The sequence below is a fragment of the Monodon monoceros genome, unplaced genomic scaffold, assembly GCF_005190385.1.
Source record: "Monodon monoceros isolate NGI ecotype Baffin Bay Population unplaced genomic scaffold, NGI_Narwhal_1 Super_Scaffold_14, whole genome shotgun sequence".
NCBI lineage: Eukaryota > Metazoa > Chordata > Mammalia > Artiodactyla > Monodontidae > Monodon > Monodon monoceros.
This window is the reverse complement of record NW_021703770.1, coordinates 6,742,378-6,763,481: the sequence shown is the minus strand read 5'-3', so window position 1 is coordinate 6,763,481 and position 21,104 is coordinate 6,742,378. Positions and strand designations below refer to the sequence as shown.

The 21,104-nt window shown below is 49.8% G+C and overlaps 1 protein-coding gene across 1 annotated transcript in view; it reads left to right on the top strand.

The window, feature by feature from the left end:
- TG (thyroglobulin) overlaps window positions 1-19,963 on the top strand; it is a 242,803-nt gene extending 222,840 nt beyond the window's left edge. The window contains exons 45-48 of the mRNA XM_029222959.1: window positions 1,578-1,685; window positions 17,468-17,602; window positions 18,745-18,935; window positions 19,834-19,963. Coding sequence (XP_029078792.1) covers window positions 1,578-1,685; window positions 17,468-17,602; window positions 18,745-18,935; window positions 19,834-19,952 — 553 coding nt within the window. The 3' untranslated portion in view covers window positions 19,953-19,963. The remainder of the gene's footprint in view (window positions 1-1,577; window positions 1,686-17,467; window positions 17,603-18,744; window positions 18,936-19,833) is intronic.
- The last annotated feature ends 1,141 nt before the right edge of the window (window positions 19,964-21,104 follow it).

The window sequence follows — 21,104 nt, the reverse complement described above, 5'->3', positions numbered from 1 at the left end:
TCCTGACGCCGTACATCCCCTTCCCGGGGCTGGGGAGTGCTGTTTCTGCACTCACTGCTTGTGCGTCTTGTTGCTCAAGTCCACTGCTTCGAGCTTCCTTCCCTGGGAAAGTCCGCCCAGGTCCCCCAACCCAAGAGGGGTTAGTGGGTGCCTGCACCCATCACAGGCTCTGCCGTCCCCAGAATGTCCCCCTCAGCACCGTCAAGAGATAGCCAGGATTCCAGTTCTCTCTGCCTGCAGAGCCCCCTGGGATGAGACCGCAGTGGGGACTCCAGCTCTCGTGTCACCTTTGAGTTCCTCACGGGCCGCTTGACATGTTCTGTTTCCCTGACAGGCCCCCCTCCAAGCCGGGAGAGTGTGGTCAGGTGGTTTCCACATCCTGTAACTTCTTTCCCGTCCTCGGGGAGGGAGGTCCACACTGGCCCATGCTCACTGTCCCCGGGGACAGAGCCACTGTCAAGGCTCAGAGGCCTCTGCTGAACTTGACTCGGATGTTGAGGCCCACTGTCCTGCTTGGTCATTCCTCCCAGGAGCCTGTGGTTTCCAATCAGAGGTTCACTAGCTCAGAATAAAACTTTGTACCACCCCCTGGCATCTTGGGGACAGGAAGGCTCTAATTTTCCTTCTAGTAGAGAGCTCAGCTTTGAACAAAATAGCCAACACCTATTCCTGGAGGCCCAGCCCCAGACTGGACCTGAAGAACTCACAGATGTCCAAATCCTGGACCCTGAGAGGCTCACAGCCAAGTCGGGACTGGCTTAGATCAATGTTGTAGAAAGAGCTCAGGGCTAGAGTTCAGAAACCTATGTTCATTCTTGCCCCAACTGTGCCTGTAACTGTCTTTGAGGACAGTCTGTGAACAGGGGCAAGAGCAGAGGCCTGAAGGAGGGCAGGTAACCAAAAAAGGCTTCACTGAGGAGGTGGGCTCCATTCCTCCCTTAGGCCAGGCCCTCATTCTCTCCTGGCCAGACTGAGGCAGCAGCCTCCATGGGCCTCCCTGCCTCCAGTCTCCTCGGTAAGGTCCATCCACAGCGCTGCCAGGGTGGAACCTTCCACTCCCAGCTGTGACAACCAAAAGTGTCCCCCAGACATTGCCAAACGTCTTCTGGAGCGTGGAGGCATCCCAGCTGAGAGCCACTGGTCTAAAGGTGTCATAACCTGAAACGTCCCTGAGGTCTCCATCTTCCTTCAGAATGCACAATTATTTTATGTTCAGCTTCATAGTATATTATGTTTATTTTAATATAAAATGTTTTGCTCCCAAGTCTTTGAGTAAAATTGATGTCCTGGGAAGATGTTTGTCCCATGGGACTCTTGACCCTGCGATGCATCGTATGGACATAGTGTGTGATCGTGGCCCTCCATGAAGCAGGCTGGACCATGCACCAGCAGGGGGGCCAGCAGGGGCGAGAGGAAAGCTGGAGGGTGTGAGGAGGGGCGGGGGGTGTGCTCTGCAGGCCTACGCAGAGGGGCTGGCTGGTGGCCCAGGTCCCTTGCCTGGGAGAAGCCTTTACCCGGCACTGTTGTCCATAGAGCTGTGCATAGCTAGACCCCATCCTCTGTCCTCCTCTCACCAGGGACTACTTTATCATCTGTCCTGTGATCGACATGGCCAGACACTGGGCAAGGAGAGCCCGAGGAAACGTCTTCATGTATCACGCTCCTGAAAGCTACGGCCACAGCAGGTAAGGTGGCTGCGTGGCCACAGCGGGTGTTGGCACACAAAGAGAATCTGGCAGAGGGTCCCTGTCACTTCTGTGATCCACAGGGCAGCAGAGAAAAGACGGCAGGACCATCATACAAGTCCTGGTTCAATGACATGGGATGCGTCACTTAACTTTTCTGAGTCTCAGTTTTATCATCTGAAAAATGGGTAGAATAGTAATCACCACTTTATCTCATAGCCTTGTAGGAAGAGCAAGTAAAATAAAAGATATAGGAAGCAGTTTGGAATTGCAACATCAGACATTCGTTGACTGACCTGGCTTGGGGGGAGGAGCCATCTTTATTAATCCTACCTGTTTATGTCTCTAAAAACTGAACACTCAGCTTAATTTAAGAAAATGACTTTCCAAAGTATAAAAGGATTTCTTTTGCAACCAAAGGAGTTTTATTTACCCCTAATTTATATACCCTTCTAACTTCCAGAATAAGTTCAATGTATCTTATAATAAAAGTCTCAAGTGCAATAAAATTATCAAAATGGAAAAGAAAAATAAGAGATACAAGCAAAAGAAAACCAGTGATAAAGGAAGCGGCGATCAGTGGGCCCAGGATGTGATCCTAGTTTCCCGGAAGCCAAAGAAAAGATTGAAAAGTAAAGAAGAAAAGAACAAAGGTTCGGTTTTCATAGCGTCATCAGCTAAACAAAGGAGCAGAGAGGAGTGGTGTCACAAGGCATATTTGGTCTCGGCCAGTGGGAGGGCAAAGCAACGTGCGTCGCTGGGGCACAAGGTTTCCAGGGCATTGGAGGGAGGACTGTGAGGCCGCGTGTTCTGCTTCTTCATGACCTTACAGTCCTGAGCTCTTCACCTGTGCTGGAAAACCCCAGATCCCTCCAGTGCTGGGCCAGTAACTTCCCACGTAATCTGATGTGATTCCGACAAATTACATCAGATTAGCCACTTCACATTGGAGCTCCTCTGGTAACAGAATGTCAGGGGGTCAGGTGTCACAAGATGCCAGAGTGTGTTGCTTCATCTCATACGAGAGTATGAAGCAAGGACATATGGAGCAAGGACATCCATCGCCCATGTCCATGGTCTGTTACCGAGTGTAAGAAAGTCAACTTTTTTGGGGGGGCTGTGTTGGGTCTTCGTTGCTGCGTGTGGACTTCCTGTAGTTGCGGTGCGCAGGGGCTACTCTTCGTTGCAGTGCGCAGGCTTCTCATTGCGGTGGCTCCTCTTATTGCGGAGCACGGGCTCTAGGCCTGCGGGGTTCAGTAGTTGCAGTGCACGGGCTCAGTAGTTGCAGCACGCAGGCCCTAGAGCGCACGGGCTTCAGTAGTTGCAGCACATGGGCCCAGTACTTGTGGCTCATGGGCTCTAGAGCACAGGCTCAGTAGCTGTGGTGCACGGGCTTAGTTGCTCTGTGGCATGTGGGATCTTCCCAGACCAGGGATCGAACCCGTGTCTCCTGCATTGGCAGGTGGATTCTTAACCACAGCGCCACCAGGGAAGTCCCGAAAGTGAACTTTAGAGCTGAAGGATGAGCTCCACTACTAGCCAGCTGTGCAGCCTTAGGCAGGCTCCTTTGCCTCTCTGATCCTCAGTTTCCTCATCTACAAAATGAGGCTAATGGTTTCCTCTCACCGAGTTGGTGTTAATAATATCTGGATTATAAATTATCCCTCTCTAACCTGTGTTGCTTTGCACCAGCATCAAGGGACGTCTTACAACCATACACGATTTCTTATTATAATTGGCAACATCCCTGTAGTAGGTTGAACAATGGTCACCTGAAGATACCAGGTCCTAACCCCTGAAATCTGTAAATGTTCCCTTATAAGGAAAAGGGGTCCTGCAGATGTGATTAAGTTAGGGATCTTGACGTGGGAAAGCTATCCTGAATTATCCCAGTGGGTCCTAAATGCATTCACAAGTGTCCTTATAAGAGAGAACAGAGAGAGATTTGCTACACATAGAAGAGGAGGCAACGTGACCACAGAGGCAGAGATTGGAGTGATGCACCCACAAGCAAGAAATGCTACCACCCACCAGAGCTGGAGGAAAGAGGAGTGGCTTCTTCCCTAGAGCCTCCAGAGGGGGCCTGGCCCTGCCCACACCTGGAGTTTGGCTCAGTGAAACTGGTTTTGGACTCCTGGTCTCCAGAACTGTGAGACAGTAAATTTCTGTTGCTATAAAGTCATGAAAGTTTGTGGTAATTTGTTACAGGAGCTATGAGAAACTAAAACAGGCCCCCAAACATTCTAGTTTTCCTAAACAAGCACTCGTTACCTGGTTTCCCCCAACGGGTTATTCAATTTATAACACTTCACGGAACATCCATCTTTGTGAGGCCAGCGGTGTTGGAAAGAGCATCTCTGTGTTACAGATAAAGAGTCTGAGGTTCAAGAAGTTCCACATGATTTCCCCAAGGACAAGCAGCCATTGGTTATAGAGCAGTGACCTACTCATAGCTTCTCTGAGCCCCAGAATTCTCTTTCCACTAAAACACGCGGTCTCTCTGCTTAGAACTGTTTATAATTCCAACTTGATTTACTTCCTAGATTCAAGCAACTGCCTCCAGGTTGTGGGAAGGGAAGTAAATGCCAGGCTAGGGCTCTGGTGAGAAGGCATTCGGGAGAGAGGGAACGGTGAGAAGAGCCGAGGGTTTGCACAGAGATGAAAGGAGGTCTCATAATCCCGTGGCCACCACGTCCAGGAGGCCAGACCACATCCAGGGAGGCCAGGCGTGGGAAGCCATTCGTGGAGTGCTCTGGCAGCGCCTCCCCAATACCAGGGGTCTCAGGAGTTCACACCCAGAGCGCGAGTTCTTCGATCTGGTTCTCCACCTTCCCCTCTTGGAAGGCAGAGATTGTAGGCAGAAGCCGCGATACTCCTGCAGCAAGTCCATCAGAAGCCTTCAACGTGTGCGTACAGCTTGGAACTCCAAAAGTTGCAAGTGGCAAAAAACTAAGAACTGCACCTGTTATATGAGGACAAAAACAATCAAAACATAACGTAGCAAAAGGATCCATATGATTCCAACCAGCATCAGTAATGCTTTGAGCCCACCTGTATTTGGTTCCTAGGGCTGCTGTAACAGAGTACCATACCCTGGCGGGTTTAGAACAACAGGTATCGTCTCACCGCTATGGAGGCCGGGAGTCTGAAATCAAGGTGTCAGCACAGCCGCGCTCCCTCTGGAGGCTCTAGAGGACGATCTGCTCCAGGCACCCCACGCCCCAGCTTCTGGAGGCCTCAGGCATTCCTTGGCTTGTAGACAACATCTTTCCACTGTGTGTCTGTGTGCAAATTTCTCCTTTTTATAAGGACACCAGTCAGACTGGATTAAGGCCCACCGCAATGACCTCATTTTAACTTTTTTATCCCTGCAAATACCCTATTCCCAAAGAAGGTCATATTCTGAGGTCCTAGAGGTCAGGGCTCCGACATATCTTTTAAGGGGGACAGAGTTCAACGCAAAGCACCACGCTTCTCTCTAGCATGACAGCCCTGCTGGGGAGGCTCCCGAGGGGCAAGGGTGCAAAGCAAGCTGTTCTGGACCTGGGATCAGGGTGGTTCCCGGAGGAGCAGCCCTTGAACAGAATCCAAACCACATCCTCAGTCTCTTGTGGCCAGTTTGGGTTTCTCTGTTGCTGAAAAGCATCCTCACGCCCCTCTGGGGACCCACAGACAGGACGCCACTGCGCTGATCCACAGAACCCTCCTTGAAAGGAAGCCACGCCCGTGCGTCAGAACCACACAAAGTGCCTCCCGGGTCACCTCAGGGCCTAGAGACCCTCCTGGCACAGAGGAGGCATAGTAGGTGCTCAGGAAATCATGCTGAAGGACAGAAGCTGATCCAACTACCTCAGTTGACAGGTGGGAAAAGGTCTCTTCCACTCTAGTTTACAGGCTCCTTGGGGCTCGGTTTTGCTTATCTGCAAAATGGGAGTAAGGAGGTGGGACAGGTCAGGAGTAGTGATTCTTCACTGGGCTTTGTGGACCCGGGGGAGAAGGAGAGCGAGATGGAGGGTCCGAGCTTCTCAGCCCCTTTCTCTCTACTTCATAACTGAGCTTCAATTAAAATTTCAAGGTCATTCAGTTTACAGAGATATGAAAAATGTCTGGGCTCAGTCACCTCTCAGACACCTTCTGACTCTGACATTTTATCAGTTTGGGAGGAAAGAGACACTCAGAGCCACTGAAACATTTGACAGGCAGAGATGTTGCCAACTGTACAAAGGCAGAAAGTGTCCTGGGTAGAGCAGCGACTCTGGGCCAACTGCCTCGTTAGAAACCCATCTTGACGCTTATTAGCTCAGGGACCTAAGGCGAGTCACTTAACCTCCTTGGTGACAGTTTCTTCAACTGAAAATGGGAAGAAGAATAATCGTACCTACTTCAGGGGCTTATTGTGATGATTTGTGTATAGAACAGGACCCGGCAAACAGAAAACGGTAAGAGTGTCTCATTATTCTTGTCCCTCAGAACTCGTTCTTGATATCTTTCTAGGCATGTATCATCTCTCCCCACCACGACCATAATATGGTGCCATCTATATAGTAGATACTTGAATCAATGAATGAATCATAGAAACTAACCCATTTAATTGTTGGCAAGTTTATCTTTTCTGCTCGAAAAGACATCTCTCTCACTCTGCCCTGGAGCTGTCACACTCTCATTTACTTCTGGCTGAAATCTACAGACTTAAAATATATGCGCGTGCCTTATGGTTTCAGCCATCTGTCTGTGAGCATATATTAGCCTTCCTGGCATAGCTAGTGAACAAAACACAATAAATTACCACTTTCTTGCAGACTCTTGTTAATTGATCACAGCATTGCATGCTCACCTGGATTATGTAGATGAGATTTGCATCTCTGAAATTGAGGGCCAACTTTTGTGAGGAAAGAATAAATGTAATGGATGGGGGAGGAGACAAAAAAAGGAAAATCTTCAGTGTGAGAAGAAGGTGCAATTTTAAGATCCAGATTCAAAGAATCATAGACTGTGTAAGATGATTTCATCCAACTCATTTTACAGATAAAGAAACAAACGCCCAGAGAAGACTGGAATTATGTCCCAGTCACAGAGCCAGTAAGCGGCAGTCTGGACTCAAACCCTGCCTCCTGCCCTTTCTCCAGTTTTCTTTCAATTGCACCCACTTCAACCCAAAGCCTCTGAGTGCCTGCCACAGCTAGGTCCACCTGCTAGCTGTGCGACTTTGGACAAGTTGCTTAACCTCTCTGAGCCTCCATGCATCTTTATCTATCCAAGGGGAGAGTAATAGTGCATGTCCCACAGGGCTGCTGGAAGGGTTCAGGGGTGCAGTGTCTGCATCTAGGGTGTGTTTGTGGGTGTGTCTATGTGTTTGTACACACCACAATGCCTGGCAGCTTTGCTCACCAAGACTATTGACACGAGGACAAAACTTAGCAGTTTTCTTTTGCTCATTTCTGCTCACTGGGGAGATTTTGAGCCAGTTTCCTCCATGGCTCCCATCTATAGCCCGCTGTTTCATGAAGAGGGATTTTCAGTGACGACTGTAATCCAGGGTTTCTCAACTTGGACGCTGTTGACGTTTCAGGCTGGATAACTCTTTGCCATGCAGGGCTGTCCTGTGCCTCCTGTGCTGTTTAGCAACAACCCTGGCCTCCGCCCAGTCAATACCAGAAGCACCTTCCCAGTTGTGACCACTGAAAATGTCTCCAGACAAGGCCACTGCCCCTTGGGGCCCAAAATGGTCCTCTGTTGGTAAGCACTGCTGGCATCCCTTAAAACGGGAGTTATCACTAACACCACCTGGAGAGAAGGTGTGACCCCCTTTCCCAGATCTTATCCCTGAATCAACACAAGATCCCCCCGCCGCCAGGTACTGTCCCTGGTCCCACGGGCCCTCGGGCAGACCACAGTGCACCACAAACCGGAGCATCTGGCTCTTCTGTTACAAAGCTCACCTGGAAGGCTGGCAGGCTCTCTCCCGTGGTCACACCAGGCAGGACCCTGGCCTGCTGTCCACTCCTAGGTCTGAGGCCGTGGCTGTTCTCTCTCTTGCCCGGCTGTGTCTAGGCGCCACCTCCCACGCTCTGCTGGGACTCTTCCCTCCCTGCCAGTCCCGGCTTCGCCATCTTGTTGATGACAGTTGATGTCTTGCTCTCTAACCAGCTCCTCCCATAGGACACTCTCGCCCAAGTGTCTTCCTAGGAGGGACCCACATTGTGTCCTCTGCCACTCACGAGCCACGGACTCCAAGACCCTGTGGCCAGCCCAGGTTTGGGAGATCCCTCCAGGAGCCAGGCCCCAGCGAGTGTAGAAGGGAGCACTGATGTATTCTCTGACGTTGCCTGTCCTTAGGGGGCTTATCCTGGCTCTGCCTCTCACTTCGAGCCTCTGGCAAGTGACGACCTCTCTGAGCTTTGGTTTCCTCATCCGTAGATGGAGCTAATAATAGTACAGTTAGAGGAGTGTGTCGGGATCAAATAAGACAAAACACGCAAAAGGCCTAGCTAGCTGGCTGGCATAAAGTTGGCACTCAGTAGGTGTTACCAATACTGCTTAATGTCTTATGCTGGGAGAACCCACGTTGGAGTGAACAAGATCCAGGAAGAAAGCAACCACAGAAGAAGTGGTTTTTGTGTACTAGCTCCTGAAAGATTTGCTGTGGCCACTTCAGAGGGGAGATGGGGACCCATCATCTTAAGATTCCTGGGGGTGGTACCAGTTCATCGTTTCCCATGGAAATTCACCTCGGGGCTGTGTGCGAGCCGTCATGCTTGAATTATGTGCTGTGTTCAAGTCCTTATTCCAAAGTCCTTCGCCCCCGGAGTCCTGAGATGTCATTGCCACGTCTCAGCGGTGCAGAGGCATCTCAGAGAGATGAGACTTGACTTTGAATGGGCAGTGGGGTAGGGCTCTTGGGATTAAACACCTACCCAGGATCCATGTAGGCTGTTGGACCAGTCTTTACTTTTGGGAAAAGCAGTTCAGTGTAGTGAAAGAACACATCCTTGGAGGTTAAACCAACTAGGGTGTTAATCCCATTTCTTCCGTTTGTTACCTGTCTGCGTTTGAGCAAGTTCCTTCACCTTAGTTTCCTCACCTAGAAAATAGGTGTAGTTACCTCTCCTTCATAGTGTGAAGATTCAGATCAATGTACATTAAATGCTTGGCGTGTTGTAGATGGCCAATATTTGGGTTATTTTCCTTTTAGGAAAAATAAGGTTCTGAGAAGAAAAATTATCAGAATGACTAAAGAGGCAGTAACGTTCCTCCTTCACAAGTTGTCCCAACCCTGGAAAAACAAAGACATCAATTCCAGGCTCAAGATATTTTGTACACCACTGCATTGGCATTCTAGATGTTTCTGTGCATTCCAGGGGCCTTTAACATTCCAGATTCCAAATATTATGTTTTTACTTGACTGTCTTGGTGAATTAGTTGGAATTAGCAAACCAAAGCAACTATTAAGTGGTTGAATTCTTGAACTGGGTCCATTGGCCTGGCTACATCCTGTGTGATTAACAAGATTATTTCCCAGTAAAGATGGAAGTAAATCATTTTCTGAGACTGAAGCCAAATTCATGATGTATAAGGGCTTGTGCTATATATCCTCTTCAACACTGATTCGACAAATAATTACTGTCTTCTCTGCCCCAGATTCTCTGAGATGGAGATCCTAGAGATGGAGCAGCTGGTAAGACAGAGAAGGACTACCATCTTGGGACTAACACTGTAGTCACGGGGGGTGGGCTGATGAGGGTCTAGGGCTAGGGTGTAAAGAACAGACAATACACAAATAAATATGTAGAGTAAATTCAGATAACTGCCCTAGGAAGGAGAAAGGGAAAGGGATTGACATGTTTGAGGATAAAGACGGACAGAGAGCTGGAGTTTATTGAAGAGGAGGAGAGTAGTTGGAGATATGGGGAAAAAAGACAGGGTCTTGCAGTTCACATAAGAGTTTGTAAGCTGTGGCAAGCAAAGAGATAGTATTTTATCTGAGTATGATGGAAAGTCATTGGAGATTTTTAAGACAGGTTATATAGAACGCACCTTGGTCTTTTCTCTCACACTCATAACACAACTCACTAAAAACCAGATTTTTAATTGAATGTAGAATAGAAACCCTGTTATCCAATATGATGGTCATTTAGTTAATCAAAAAAATCAATTAAAGTGGGAACTTATGACTAATGAATATGCCTTAAACATTTAATTTTCACTCTAAGCGTACAAACGTGCATTTACTTGCCATTCTTCTCATGCAGGGTCAAAAGTTTGAGTAGGAAAATGTGGTTTGGAGTTCTCCCTTTGAAATTTGTGCAAACCCATAACCATAATGCAAGTGGATGTCCACTTCTGGTTTCTTGAAAGTGGGGCATCCACGTGATAAGTAATGCATTTAATTCAGCTCTATACTTACAAGAAGAACTATTACTGGCACAGACCGGTCAGTGATGAACACAGTTGGTTCTTGGTAAACATCTAACTTCCTGGTGAGAGTAGATGTGTTGGACCAGGAAAGTTCAGCCTTTTCTGAGCAACAGTTGTTACATCTCATATAGAGAATAAAATGCCCAGGTTAATCCAGCAAGTCCTCTGAAAGCTTCGCCTGATTTGCCAAACCATATATCATCCAGCTGTGCTGGGCTTTAGGGAGTTATGGAAATATTGCAAGTGTTTCATCTGGGGCCGGGGATGGGATTGAATTATTTAAAGTATTGCTTAGCGAATCTCTTTGTAAAACGCGAGCCAAAGCATATAATTACTTCTTGATTAATTCCTAGGCAGAATCTGAACTTTTGCATATTAGATTTGCCCAAAGAGAAGTACACTGGTAAGCTCCTATTTGTAAGTTATTTAACAATCCCTCCAAAAAAAAGAAAAAAAATCCTGGGAAGCAGAAGGGCTTTTATTCCTCCATGTTCCCTAATTTCTTTTGGAGGAAGTTATCTAGAGATGCTGGCTAAAGATTAAAAAAAGGAGTATATTTTATGGGGATGAGGTCAACAAACCTCCTCTTTCAGACAGAACAGCAAGGATAGAAGTCTCTGGAACAGCAGACTCTCAAATCAATCCAGTGAGATGGGGTGGAGCAGTGGGCCCCAGCCAAAAGCCTCTTCATGTGGCCTGTTTATGTCAAGAAAGATCCTACCCAGTCCCTCTCTTCACCCTGATCCCCAGCTCGGGTCACTGTGTCAGCAGGGCCCAGTGTCAAGTGCGTTCCTCTGGGGACACCATCTCAGTCGTGCTCCCTAACGAGCCCCAGTGTCCACAAGTGTTGCCTCTCTTATACCGGAAGCAGAGCTCAGGTCAGGAGCTTGTACATGAATAGTCTCTGAAAGGTGGCTTTGGCTTTTGACTTGCTGGAATGCAGGATGACTGACAGGTAAGGTTGGGGGACAATCTGTAAAAAGAAGCCAACTTCTGTCTCTCCTGGATAACTGCAGCCACCCTGTGATTTCTCAGTTCTAAGCTTTCTTCCCAGCCTCCTCCGGCAATCGTTCCGAAAGAGATGCAGCCTGTGACTGGCTTGTGTAGAAACCACCAATGTCCTCTATCCCTTAAGATGTGGCCCTCAGTTCCTTCTGGCCTCAGTTCTCATGCCTTTCACAGGACCGGAGCCTAAAGACCTTAGCGAGCATGCGCTTGAGTGGTTCCCAAACTTTTGATTTTCCTGGATCAGGAAAAACTCCAATTTCATTTTTCAGCGTGATGCACTTCTCACAATACATGAGGCCCAGAGCGCTGGAGAATCCGTCACCTGCCGCCACAGCTCCCCGTCCTGCCTCCACCCCTCTGTGCCAGGCCACATCTCCCACCCCATCGTCCGTACAAAGCGCAGAACCCAGTCTGTGATTCACACACCCCGAGTCTCTGCCCGGACACCCGTCCACACTTCACCCACTCCTAGAGACCTCCACTCACGTTTCAAGGCACAAATCAACCATAATTTCTCCTTTCTGACTTTCTACAAACTCCTCACCATTCCCTTGCCTGAAACAAGTAGTATTGCTTTTCTGTCTCTTTTTATGAAGTTTGTAAGCAATTCTATCATTTGATATCTATTTATCTATCATGCAACCCACAGAATTTTATTTCTTTAATGTTGGCTTCTTTGCATTTCCTGTCAGACTGTGAGCTCCCTGATGGATGGCAGACTTATGCCTCTTTTCCCCCAGCACCTATTCAGAGCATGGTGCACAGTAGGCATTTGGCAAACATGACTCAAGTGCAGTCCTGCCCCGACAGGCAGTGTTTTGCCACTGTCCTCACTGAACTGTATTCACATCCTGAAACCGAAGCGCACACTCGTTGTCCCCCGGACGGTGTGGCTGCTCAGCTTTCCCACCCTCTGGCTAAATGTACCGTCACCAACACCAGCAGCAGTAGCTCTTGCTTGGATGGCAATTCGTAGCTTTTAGAGAGATTTCCACCCACCATCAGTCTGTGAGCATCTGGTAATGCCACAGGGGAGGCTGAACAGGGATGATCAGACCCATTTCACAGGTAGAGCAGCCGAGAGTCAGTGGGGTTTGAGCCAAGCTCACCCAGCCTGGGCAGGGAGCTTTCCTAGACCCCACGTCCACATGGGACGATGGGAAGATCCAGACCTGGTCTGAGATAGGATGCGTGACTATCAGGTTAGGGAAGGATGATGGGAAGATTATTATCAAAGACAGCATATGACACCGAAAAGCTAAATAAAAGCAGTGTGGCCATATACCCACATGAGTGCCACAAGTCTGGGTATATGACGTACCAGTGATCAAAGCCAGCACAGAACCTAGAAGCCACATTAACAGGCATGAACTGTCTACCTCAACCTGCAGCACTGCAGCCATTCAGCTAGCGAGTTCCTCCTTTTACCTCGTCAGTCCCTGGAGTGTCCTTCCGTGTCCCCCTCTGCCGACGCTGATTCCAAATCCCTCTTCTTCCTCCAGAGGGTCAGGGACTCTCAGCCCAGACTCCCTGAGGCCTTGGTGCTCCGATCCCATAAGCTCTCTTCCAAGGCTCCCACTGCCTGCCCCTCCTCCAGATGTCTGTCTTCAGCAGCTTGAAATAACTCCAGCATCCTGGTAAGGATCAGCCCTGCTCAGGAACAAGCAAAGCAGCCGTCCTCATGCACAGCGAGCCCTCAGATGAAACAGATCAGATGCGCTGGAAGGCCAGGCCTTTCCCCAAGGCAGTGCCCTGTCAACTCTGGGTGGCGGGCTGGAGCCAGCTCGCGTGTGCTCCCAGGAGCCGCTGTGCACATCTTTCCCCAGCTTCACGTTCTATGACATCACTTTGGGAGTTTGGCATCGTCTATGGTGGGAGACCGTGGAAACTGGCAAAAGCCAATCATTAAGCGTTTACCATCACACCATCGGCACAGATCTTCTGGAGAACGTGATGAAAACTGTGAAGCTTCTCCCAAGAAATATGCACATACGCAGTGTCACGGCATGTGTTATACCTAATTTCAGGGAACTTGTGGTCCTCTGAAACCCTGTGCTGGACCCTCAAGTTAGAGACCCTTATTCCTAAGCTTTCTGACGGTTCTCATGGGGAAACGAAAATAGCAATGAACACTGGAGCCAGATACTGAGCAAGGGATTTGAAAAATTTTGTTGCTAAACCTCATTCAATGTTTGGAAGCGTGATTGTGTCACCATTTTACAACCTCAGAGAGGTTGTATACCTTCCCCAGGATTTCATAGCTTTAAGTGGTTGAGCCAGGATTTGAACGCTGTTCACTGCACCATTTGGAAGAAACAGTGGAAAAGGCCACTGTGGAAGGCAGGATACGGCCCCTCCAAACATCCACATGTGAATCCCACCCTACCTGTGAATATGTCACCTTACGTAGCAAAGGGTCTTGGCAGATGGGATTAAGATTCAGGACCTTGACATAGGAGATGATTCAGGATTACCCAGGTGGGCCTGATCTAACGACACGAGTTCCCCAAAGCAGGAGAGGGGCCAGAGGAGTGGGTCAGAGAGATGGGACGAGAGAAGGACTCCACTGACTGTTGATGGCTTTGAGGGTAGAGAAGGAGGACCGTGAACTGTGGCCTCTGGGAACGGCCTTCAGTTTACAGCCCGCGACAGAACGGGAACTTGGGTCCCTCCCCTCAGGGATCTGAATTCTGTCACATCCCCGATGAGTAGGAAACAGATTGTCCCGCAGCCACTGCCAAAGGAATGAAGCCCGCTGACCGCTTGATTTTGGCCCGATGAGACCTATGCTGGACCTTTGAACTCCAGAGCCTGTGAGATAGTACATGTGTATTGTTTTAAGCCCCTTAGTTTGTGGCATTTCTTAGGGGGCAGCACTAGGAAAGGAATAAAGTCACTTTCTCTTCAGGGCCTTCCGAGACGTTTCCCTTCCACACACTGTAGGGGAGGAGCGGGTTCGGGGGGTCGGGGCAGCGGGGGGAGGGGCCGACCCCTGCGACTCTGGGCTCCCCCGGTTCCTATGCAGCCACTGAGATGCACAGACCTCAGCCAGCCCAGTGGTGGTAGTGGTGCCGGTGGACGACCCCGTGCAACAAGACCAAGAGGACAGCGGGCCTTGGAGTCCAGACCTGGTCCTGGCATCGCTGCTGAGCTTCAAGGCCTTGGGAGGAAAATGGCCTCTGGGAGCCTCAGTTTCCTCCAGTGTAAAACTCCATGAATCATTCCGATACCACCTACTCACGGGGCCCTTGAGACAATCAAGGTGACAGTGATTTGTGAACTACCAAGTGTGGGTATTAGTGAGAGATTTTTTATCGCCCTTCTTACGATGTCTATCTTCCTGGCACGTTTTTGTCCTGCGTTCCTTTCCCTTTTATGGCTCCTAAAACACCACTGAGAATTTGGGGCATTGTTACCCAAATTAATGGGTATTGATTTGGTCCTCAGCGCTGCACCCCCAGAGGTAGAGTAGACAGAGACAGGGTTTGGGGTCTGGGAAACAGCTTCCGATCCTGGCTCTCCCGTGTCCCTTCACCTTTCTGAGCCTTGGGTCATTGCCTGGAAATGATGCAGGTGATACACTTTACTTCCTGGCTGGTCCTGAAAGTTGCTGATCAAAGACCAACCACAGTCCCTGGCGCATCTCGGGTGCTCAGGAAACAGTAGCTCCGAACAGGCGCTCAGCAGGGCTGGCCACAGACTCTGGGCTCTCGTCTGAGCTTGACCAGAGCTGGACAAAGGACTTGGCTCTTCGGGTCCCAGGACGTATAAATTCTGATGCCACTGCCTCTTTCTGCTTCCTGCTCAGGAATGAAGTAAAGCTTACAGCTGCTCTAAGAGGGTTGGGGTCCCTGACAACAGTTGCAAAGAGACATCACCCTTTGGGACTGTTACTCTCTCCATCCTGACCGAGTGCTGTCCGTCCTGTGTGGCTCACACTGTCTCGTGTTCCTTCTATGATGCCTTCCAGTGGAGGTGGCCGATATTCACACATAATAACCATAATCACAGTAGTCCCTGGCATTTGTGAAACACTTGTTTTAATAGCTTCCACATGCGATGGCTGCTCTGGTCTGTATCTCACAATGTAGAAACTAAGCCTCAGAGAAGTCAAATGACTCATCCAAAGTTCCACAGGTGACAAGTGACAGAGCGGGGTCTCTGCTGAGTGACTCAGTGGCGTGTCGTTTCTTCTGCGCCGTGCTCCTAGTCACATGTACACTTGCTGATAATTCTTATGATGAAAGGAGGAGTTCCAGCTCTTGAGCCCCTCAGAAGTCCCCAGGCTGGGCCAGGTGCCTGGCTTCCAGCTCCAGCCCCGCGCTGGTAGGTCACCTCAGTTCCCGACATGAGCAGGCAAGGGATAGCAGAGAAGGCCCCCTCTTGGCTTGAAATGTTCCCCTTCACATCCCTAATCTTGAGGGTCCCCTTTCCCATCTCTGGGGTCATCACAGTGAGTCACCCTGAGCCAGCGTCACACTGTCTATTCACACAACTTTGCATCTTGATTTAGAGTAGTTTAGCCTCTGTACAGATTGCCTTTATCTAGGAGCCACCTGGTCTGAGCCCTTTCCCAGGACATCTGTCCAATCGGTATATCTGCCCATTACGCCAGCGTGGATGAGAGTCACTGGTCGCCTGGCCAGAGACACTGCTGCTACCTTACAGATGGTTGATTACATCCGGAAGTATTTAGAATGATGGATGAGAAAGCAGTGGGCCAGGCCTTTAAGTACCTACTGCATATACACCATCTTATCTCCAGCTTCACAGCAACCGTGTGCAATAGGTATTTTGTACCCGTTCCGTAGATGACGAAGCAGGGAACCAGGGAGGTCAAATAATTTTCGAGAAGTCACACAGCTTGAAATTGGAGGAGCCACGACCCGGGGATGGCGCCCCTGGGCCCCTCCAGGCCTTTGGTTAGCATCATGCTCCCTAGCAATGTTCCCGACCCGACTCTGCTGCTCAAGTTACAGCGTGTCTCTGTGTCAGTCAGGAAACCTCTCTGAACTTCATCTGTAAGATTAGAGATTGGCTCTTGTGATAAATTAGGCCAATTACAAGGTCACAGAACACAGTCTCCACCCAAGATCGTGCTCATTTCTAACACCAAGTGCAATTCGGGGGGGGGTTCCCCAAATCACCCTCCGGTCTGATAATTCACTAGAAAGACTCACAGACCTCATGGAAAGCTGCTTTATGCGTGGTTGAGGTCGTCACAGGGAAAGGATGCAGATTAAGATCAGACAAAGGAAGAGCGACATAGCGGCGGGCCTGGGGGGTTTCCAAACACGAGCTCCGCTGCCCTCTCCCCATGGAATCAGGAGGGCTCACCCTCTGGGCATTGATGTACGACGATGCACACAGAGCGGTGCCGACCAGGGAGGCTCCCCCAGACTTGGTGTTCAGAGGTTTGATTAGGACCCCGTTACATAGGCATGATTGATTGCCTGTGTGGTTGGTGTCAGCCCCCAGGTTGACTGTTACCATGTGACCCAAAGCCCCCCACCCTAAGTCACGTGGCTGGTCTTTGGCATGGACGGCCCCTGCGCTGAGACTGCTGAGTGAGGCCACATTTACAGAAGGTCCAGCGTGGCCAGCCACTGCCCTAAACAAAGACACTCGTATCAGGTATGACATGGATTACCTCCCAGACACCAGAGGGCAAAGGCCAGACTTCTCCTTGGGAAAAGCCAGTTTCTCTACTACACAGCTTTAAAGTCCCTCCAGGTTTTCTCCCACTGCTCACTCCCATGGCCCCCTGTACCAGTGCCAACTCAGTCCATTTAAACCACTCATCTGGCTTCCAAATCTTTATTCCCCCCGTCTGCTGCATATTAGATATCCAGCTCAGCACAGCATATATATTACTGACCAGCTATGTGCCAGGCACTGTGTTAGGGTTGGTTCCATGGATGAATAGCAACCTTGAAGAGCTGGAAAGTATAAGCCATCTATGAACAAGGACTAGCACAGAGAAGGGGTTGAAAATGCAGGCTGTTTCGAACAAACAAATGTTCAATTGATACTCTAAGTATCATGGTTGGAATGTGGTCAAGAGAACATTCTCTTGGAAAATTGCTTACAAACTTATAGAGGTTGTTTCCAGGGAGTTAAGTGCTCAGCACTGGGTACACTTTAACCTGTAGATTTGCCATGGATCTGCCCCAGTGGGGCCATTGGACTAAGGGCCAAGCAGAATCTCTACTAAACTAAGCACCAAACAGTAATCCTAAACATAAAGAGAGAAAAATCTTCGCTGGGCAAAGAATATTGGATTTTGGCTCCTTTGGTTCTTCCAGCAGTTTATTATTCCTTTAACTTTTGCTCCTTCTTCTTTCCGTGTGTTTTCCCAGCTTGGAATTGCTGGCAGATGTTCAATATGCCTTTGGGCTTCCCTTCTACCCTGCCTACGAGGGGCAGTTTACTCTGGAGGAGAAAAGCCTTTCCCTGAAAATCATGCAGTATTTTTCCAACTTCATCCGATCTGGGTGAGTGGATCACGTGTGCCTGGAGGCTGCCCCGCACATTCCCTCCCCTCCTTCTGAAATCAAAGGCCACACTTTGCGTTGATGGACTCACCCTTTCCTCCCTACCACTGGTCTCCCCAGCTCAGCCTCCCCTTCTAGCCAAAATGACCTTTACATAGATTAGTCTTAACAAAGAAACATCCCAGTCATACACTCCCTTGTTCAGCCACATTTGATGGCTCTAGATCAGACTTTCTCCCCCTTGGCACTGTTGACACAGGGCTGGATAAGTCTTTGCCTGGGGCTGTCCTGTGCATTGTAGGCTGTTTAGCAGCATCTCTGGCCTCCACCCATGAGATGCTGGGAGCACCTCACCCCTGTACCAGTTGTGAGAACAAAAATATTTCGGATATTGCCAAATGGCCCCTGGAAAGCAAAATCACCCCAAGTTGAAAACCACTGTCTTAGATGATCAAATGAAGGTACGACACTCGAGACCCTTCCTTGTCTGCCTCTGGCCTCCCCACAAACCTCTATTCTAGCCCAGCTATAGCATACTCACCATTCCCACTTCCAGAACTGGTTCCTGCCCTCCTTTCCACCCTGTGGTTTACCTGTCTACCAGACAAGCAGTGCTCACCTAGCACGGTGCTCAGCCCCCTGGAAACTTCAAAGGGATGTTGACCTTCAAAAGGAAGGTGGCCAACAGGTTTGCCCAGCTCCTGGCCCACCTTCCTGCACAGGCCTTGGGCAAACAAAGGCATTCCAGACACTGTCTGTGGTGTCCAGATAAAGGACGCCAGGACTGAAAGAGACACGGTGATGTCTTGAGCGTTCAGAGAGTCAGAGGGCAGCATTAGGTCCTGAGTGACACTGCTGGGTCGCGAGCTCACACCTTTCCTCTTCCAGAAATGGCCCAAGAGCGATGAGTTCGGGCATCTGCAACCTCTGTTGTGTGTAATGCAGCTGTTAAGAGCACAGCCCTGGAATCCCACAGGGCGGGTTCAGCTCCTGCTCCAACACCTGAAGATGTGTGACGTGGTCCTCAGAGACCACGTGTAAGTGGGAAGTGATCCCAGGTGATGAAAGGAGAGAGCAGTTTCCCTCACGGGGAACTTTCTTGCCTCCTGGGGAACTTTCTTTCTTTCTTCTCATTCCCCCAGAAATCCCAACTACCCGCACGAGTTCTCCAGGAAAGCGCCTGGATTTGCACCCCCCTGGCCTAACTTCGTGCCCCGTGATGGCGCAGAGAGCTACAAGGAGCTCAGCATCCTGCTGCCCAATCGACAGGGCCTGAAAAAGGCCGACTGTTCCTTCTGGTCCAAGTACATCCGGTCTCTAACGGCCTCAGCAGGTAGGGATCCAGGGCCACTGGGTTATTGGGATGCCATTGGCATTGCCCCTTCCTGTGAGGAACTCACAGTCTTTGGGGGGGCGGCTTCTCTTTGTCAAGGGCCTCCTGTTCTGATGGGGGGTGGGAGGGGCACAGGGAGAAGATACTGGGGGGCCCGGGGGGGGGGGGGCGGGGGGGGTTCAGTAGGGAACCGATGGCAGCATTGGTGTGGGGAAGGAAGGCAGGGTCTTGAACCTCACGCCTGCTGCCCTTGGTGGCTCGGACGAAACATCTTGGAGAGGGATTCCTAGCCGGGGGAGAAATGGGTATTTCACTGCTTCCTGTTGAAGAGAACTTCCTGTTGCAAAGGTGCTGAGAAGAAGTGAATCATAGTGACGGCACGGGGAATATAGAGATCAATGCAGTGCCCTAAGAAGCTTCCAGAAGAGTGGGGGAGTGAGTGACAGAACCCAGCGAATGTCCTTCAGCTTTTTGGGTGCCATGATGGAAGTCTACCCCCAAGCTAGTGAGACCCCCAAAGGAGGGAGGACTCACATCTCCCCGGAAGCCTTTCTGGGGGAGGTGGTGCAGGGCTGAGGTTTTCAGCGTGACAGGAGCTCTTCACGTGGGGAGGGGCAGAGTGTAGCATTCAGCAGGGAAGCGACCTTTTGCCCAATATACATTTTAGACTCTCAACTCTGCTTTTATCTTCTCAGTTGATGAACCCAAGTCCCTTGTACCCTTAGCATGTCCCTAGAGCCAGGAGGTAAGTCTGGTGCCCCACCCCAGAAATGTCCCTCTGTAGGGCATTAGTAGGGAACTCCCATCAGAGGCTGGGGTCTCTTTGGGCCAAAGGGAAAGAGACGAGGGAGGATGAGTCCTGAGCCAGGTTAGACCAGCCTTGCCTCTCCTGTTCCAGATGAAGCTGAGGATGGGCCGTCAGCAGGGACTGAAGAGGAAGGCCATCCGTTTGGCCCTGGGCTGACAGAAGACCTCCTAGGTCTCCCAGAGTTTGGCTCCAAGACCTACAGCAAGTGACCAGCCCCCGAGATCCACCCCCCAACCCTGCCAGCCTCACCCCAGCTGCCACCCTGGACACCTTATTCTCCAACTTAGCCACTAACTTTCAATAAAGTGTCTACATGCAGAGAAGCATTGGTGACTCAGATTTGTTCATTCAAGAACATCCCTGGGAGACACCAAACTATGTCTTAATAATGCTCCCGAGGTTTGAATCCCAGGCTGCTGTTTCCTTCCAGTAAATGTTGATGGAGCATCCTCTGTGCATCAGGCCCTGCTGGGTGCTGGGGACGCAAGGACCCAGGGAATGGGGATCCATCAAGGGCAGGCCCCAGAGTGACACAGCCTCACCTGTGTGTTAGAAAGAGTTCTCTTGTGAAGGTTCCAGAATGGAGGTAGGAGACCAACTCGGGTTGGGACAAATCTCTGAGTGAGAAACAGTATGGTCTGGAAAGAGGCCATGAGGGCAGAGATGGAGGAGAGGTCCAGATCCATGGACTCTTCAGGAAGTAGAATTGGCCTGACTGAGTGTGAGAGGGCAGAGGTACAAGGATGCAGAATCATCACCCCAGCTATTGGTTGATTTGCATTTCCAGATAAGCACCTGAGTTTATCATTCATCTCCTGAGGGACACATTTATGAAGGCAAATCTTCTGTTTAAAACTTCTTCCTTCCCCACCCCATCCCCATTATACATACACGCAATTAACCCAAAGTCAAAGCAGGTGGAGCCAGTTAACAGTCTGTCATTTACATGGCATGTCATAAAATGCGTTCACACGTCATTTCATTTGAACTCAGACCAAAGTCAGTGAATATTCATATGTTGGGACTATCACCCCCATTTTGCAGATATGGAAGGCGGAGCTCAGAAAGCCTTATGTTACGCCTGAATTCACACAGGGGCAAAGTGCAGGATCAGAGTTCAACTCAGGTCTCCTGACTTCTCTGTTTCCTCACTCTTCCTGGACTTCACATAAATCTATAGCCACATCATGTGTCCTGTAAAACCTATTTATATCACTGAAAACCCCAGGTAACCTCTAACCTTCATTATAGGCTTTTTTTTTGTTCCATTTAAGTAAACAAAGACCCAACTACAATGCCTTAACTAAAGAAGACTCCCAGAGGCAAATGGTCCCAAGATTGATCAGTGGCTCAGTGATGCC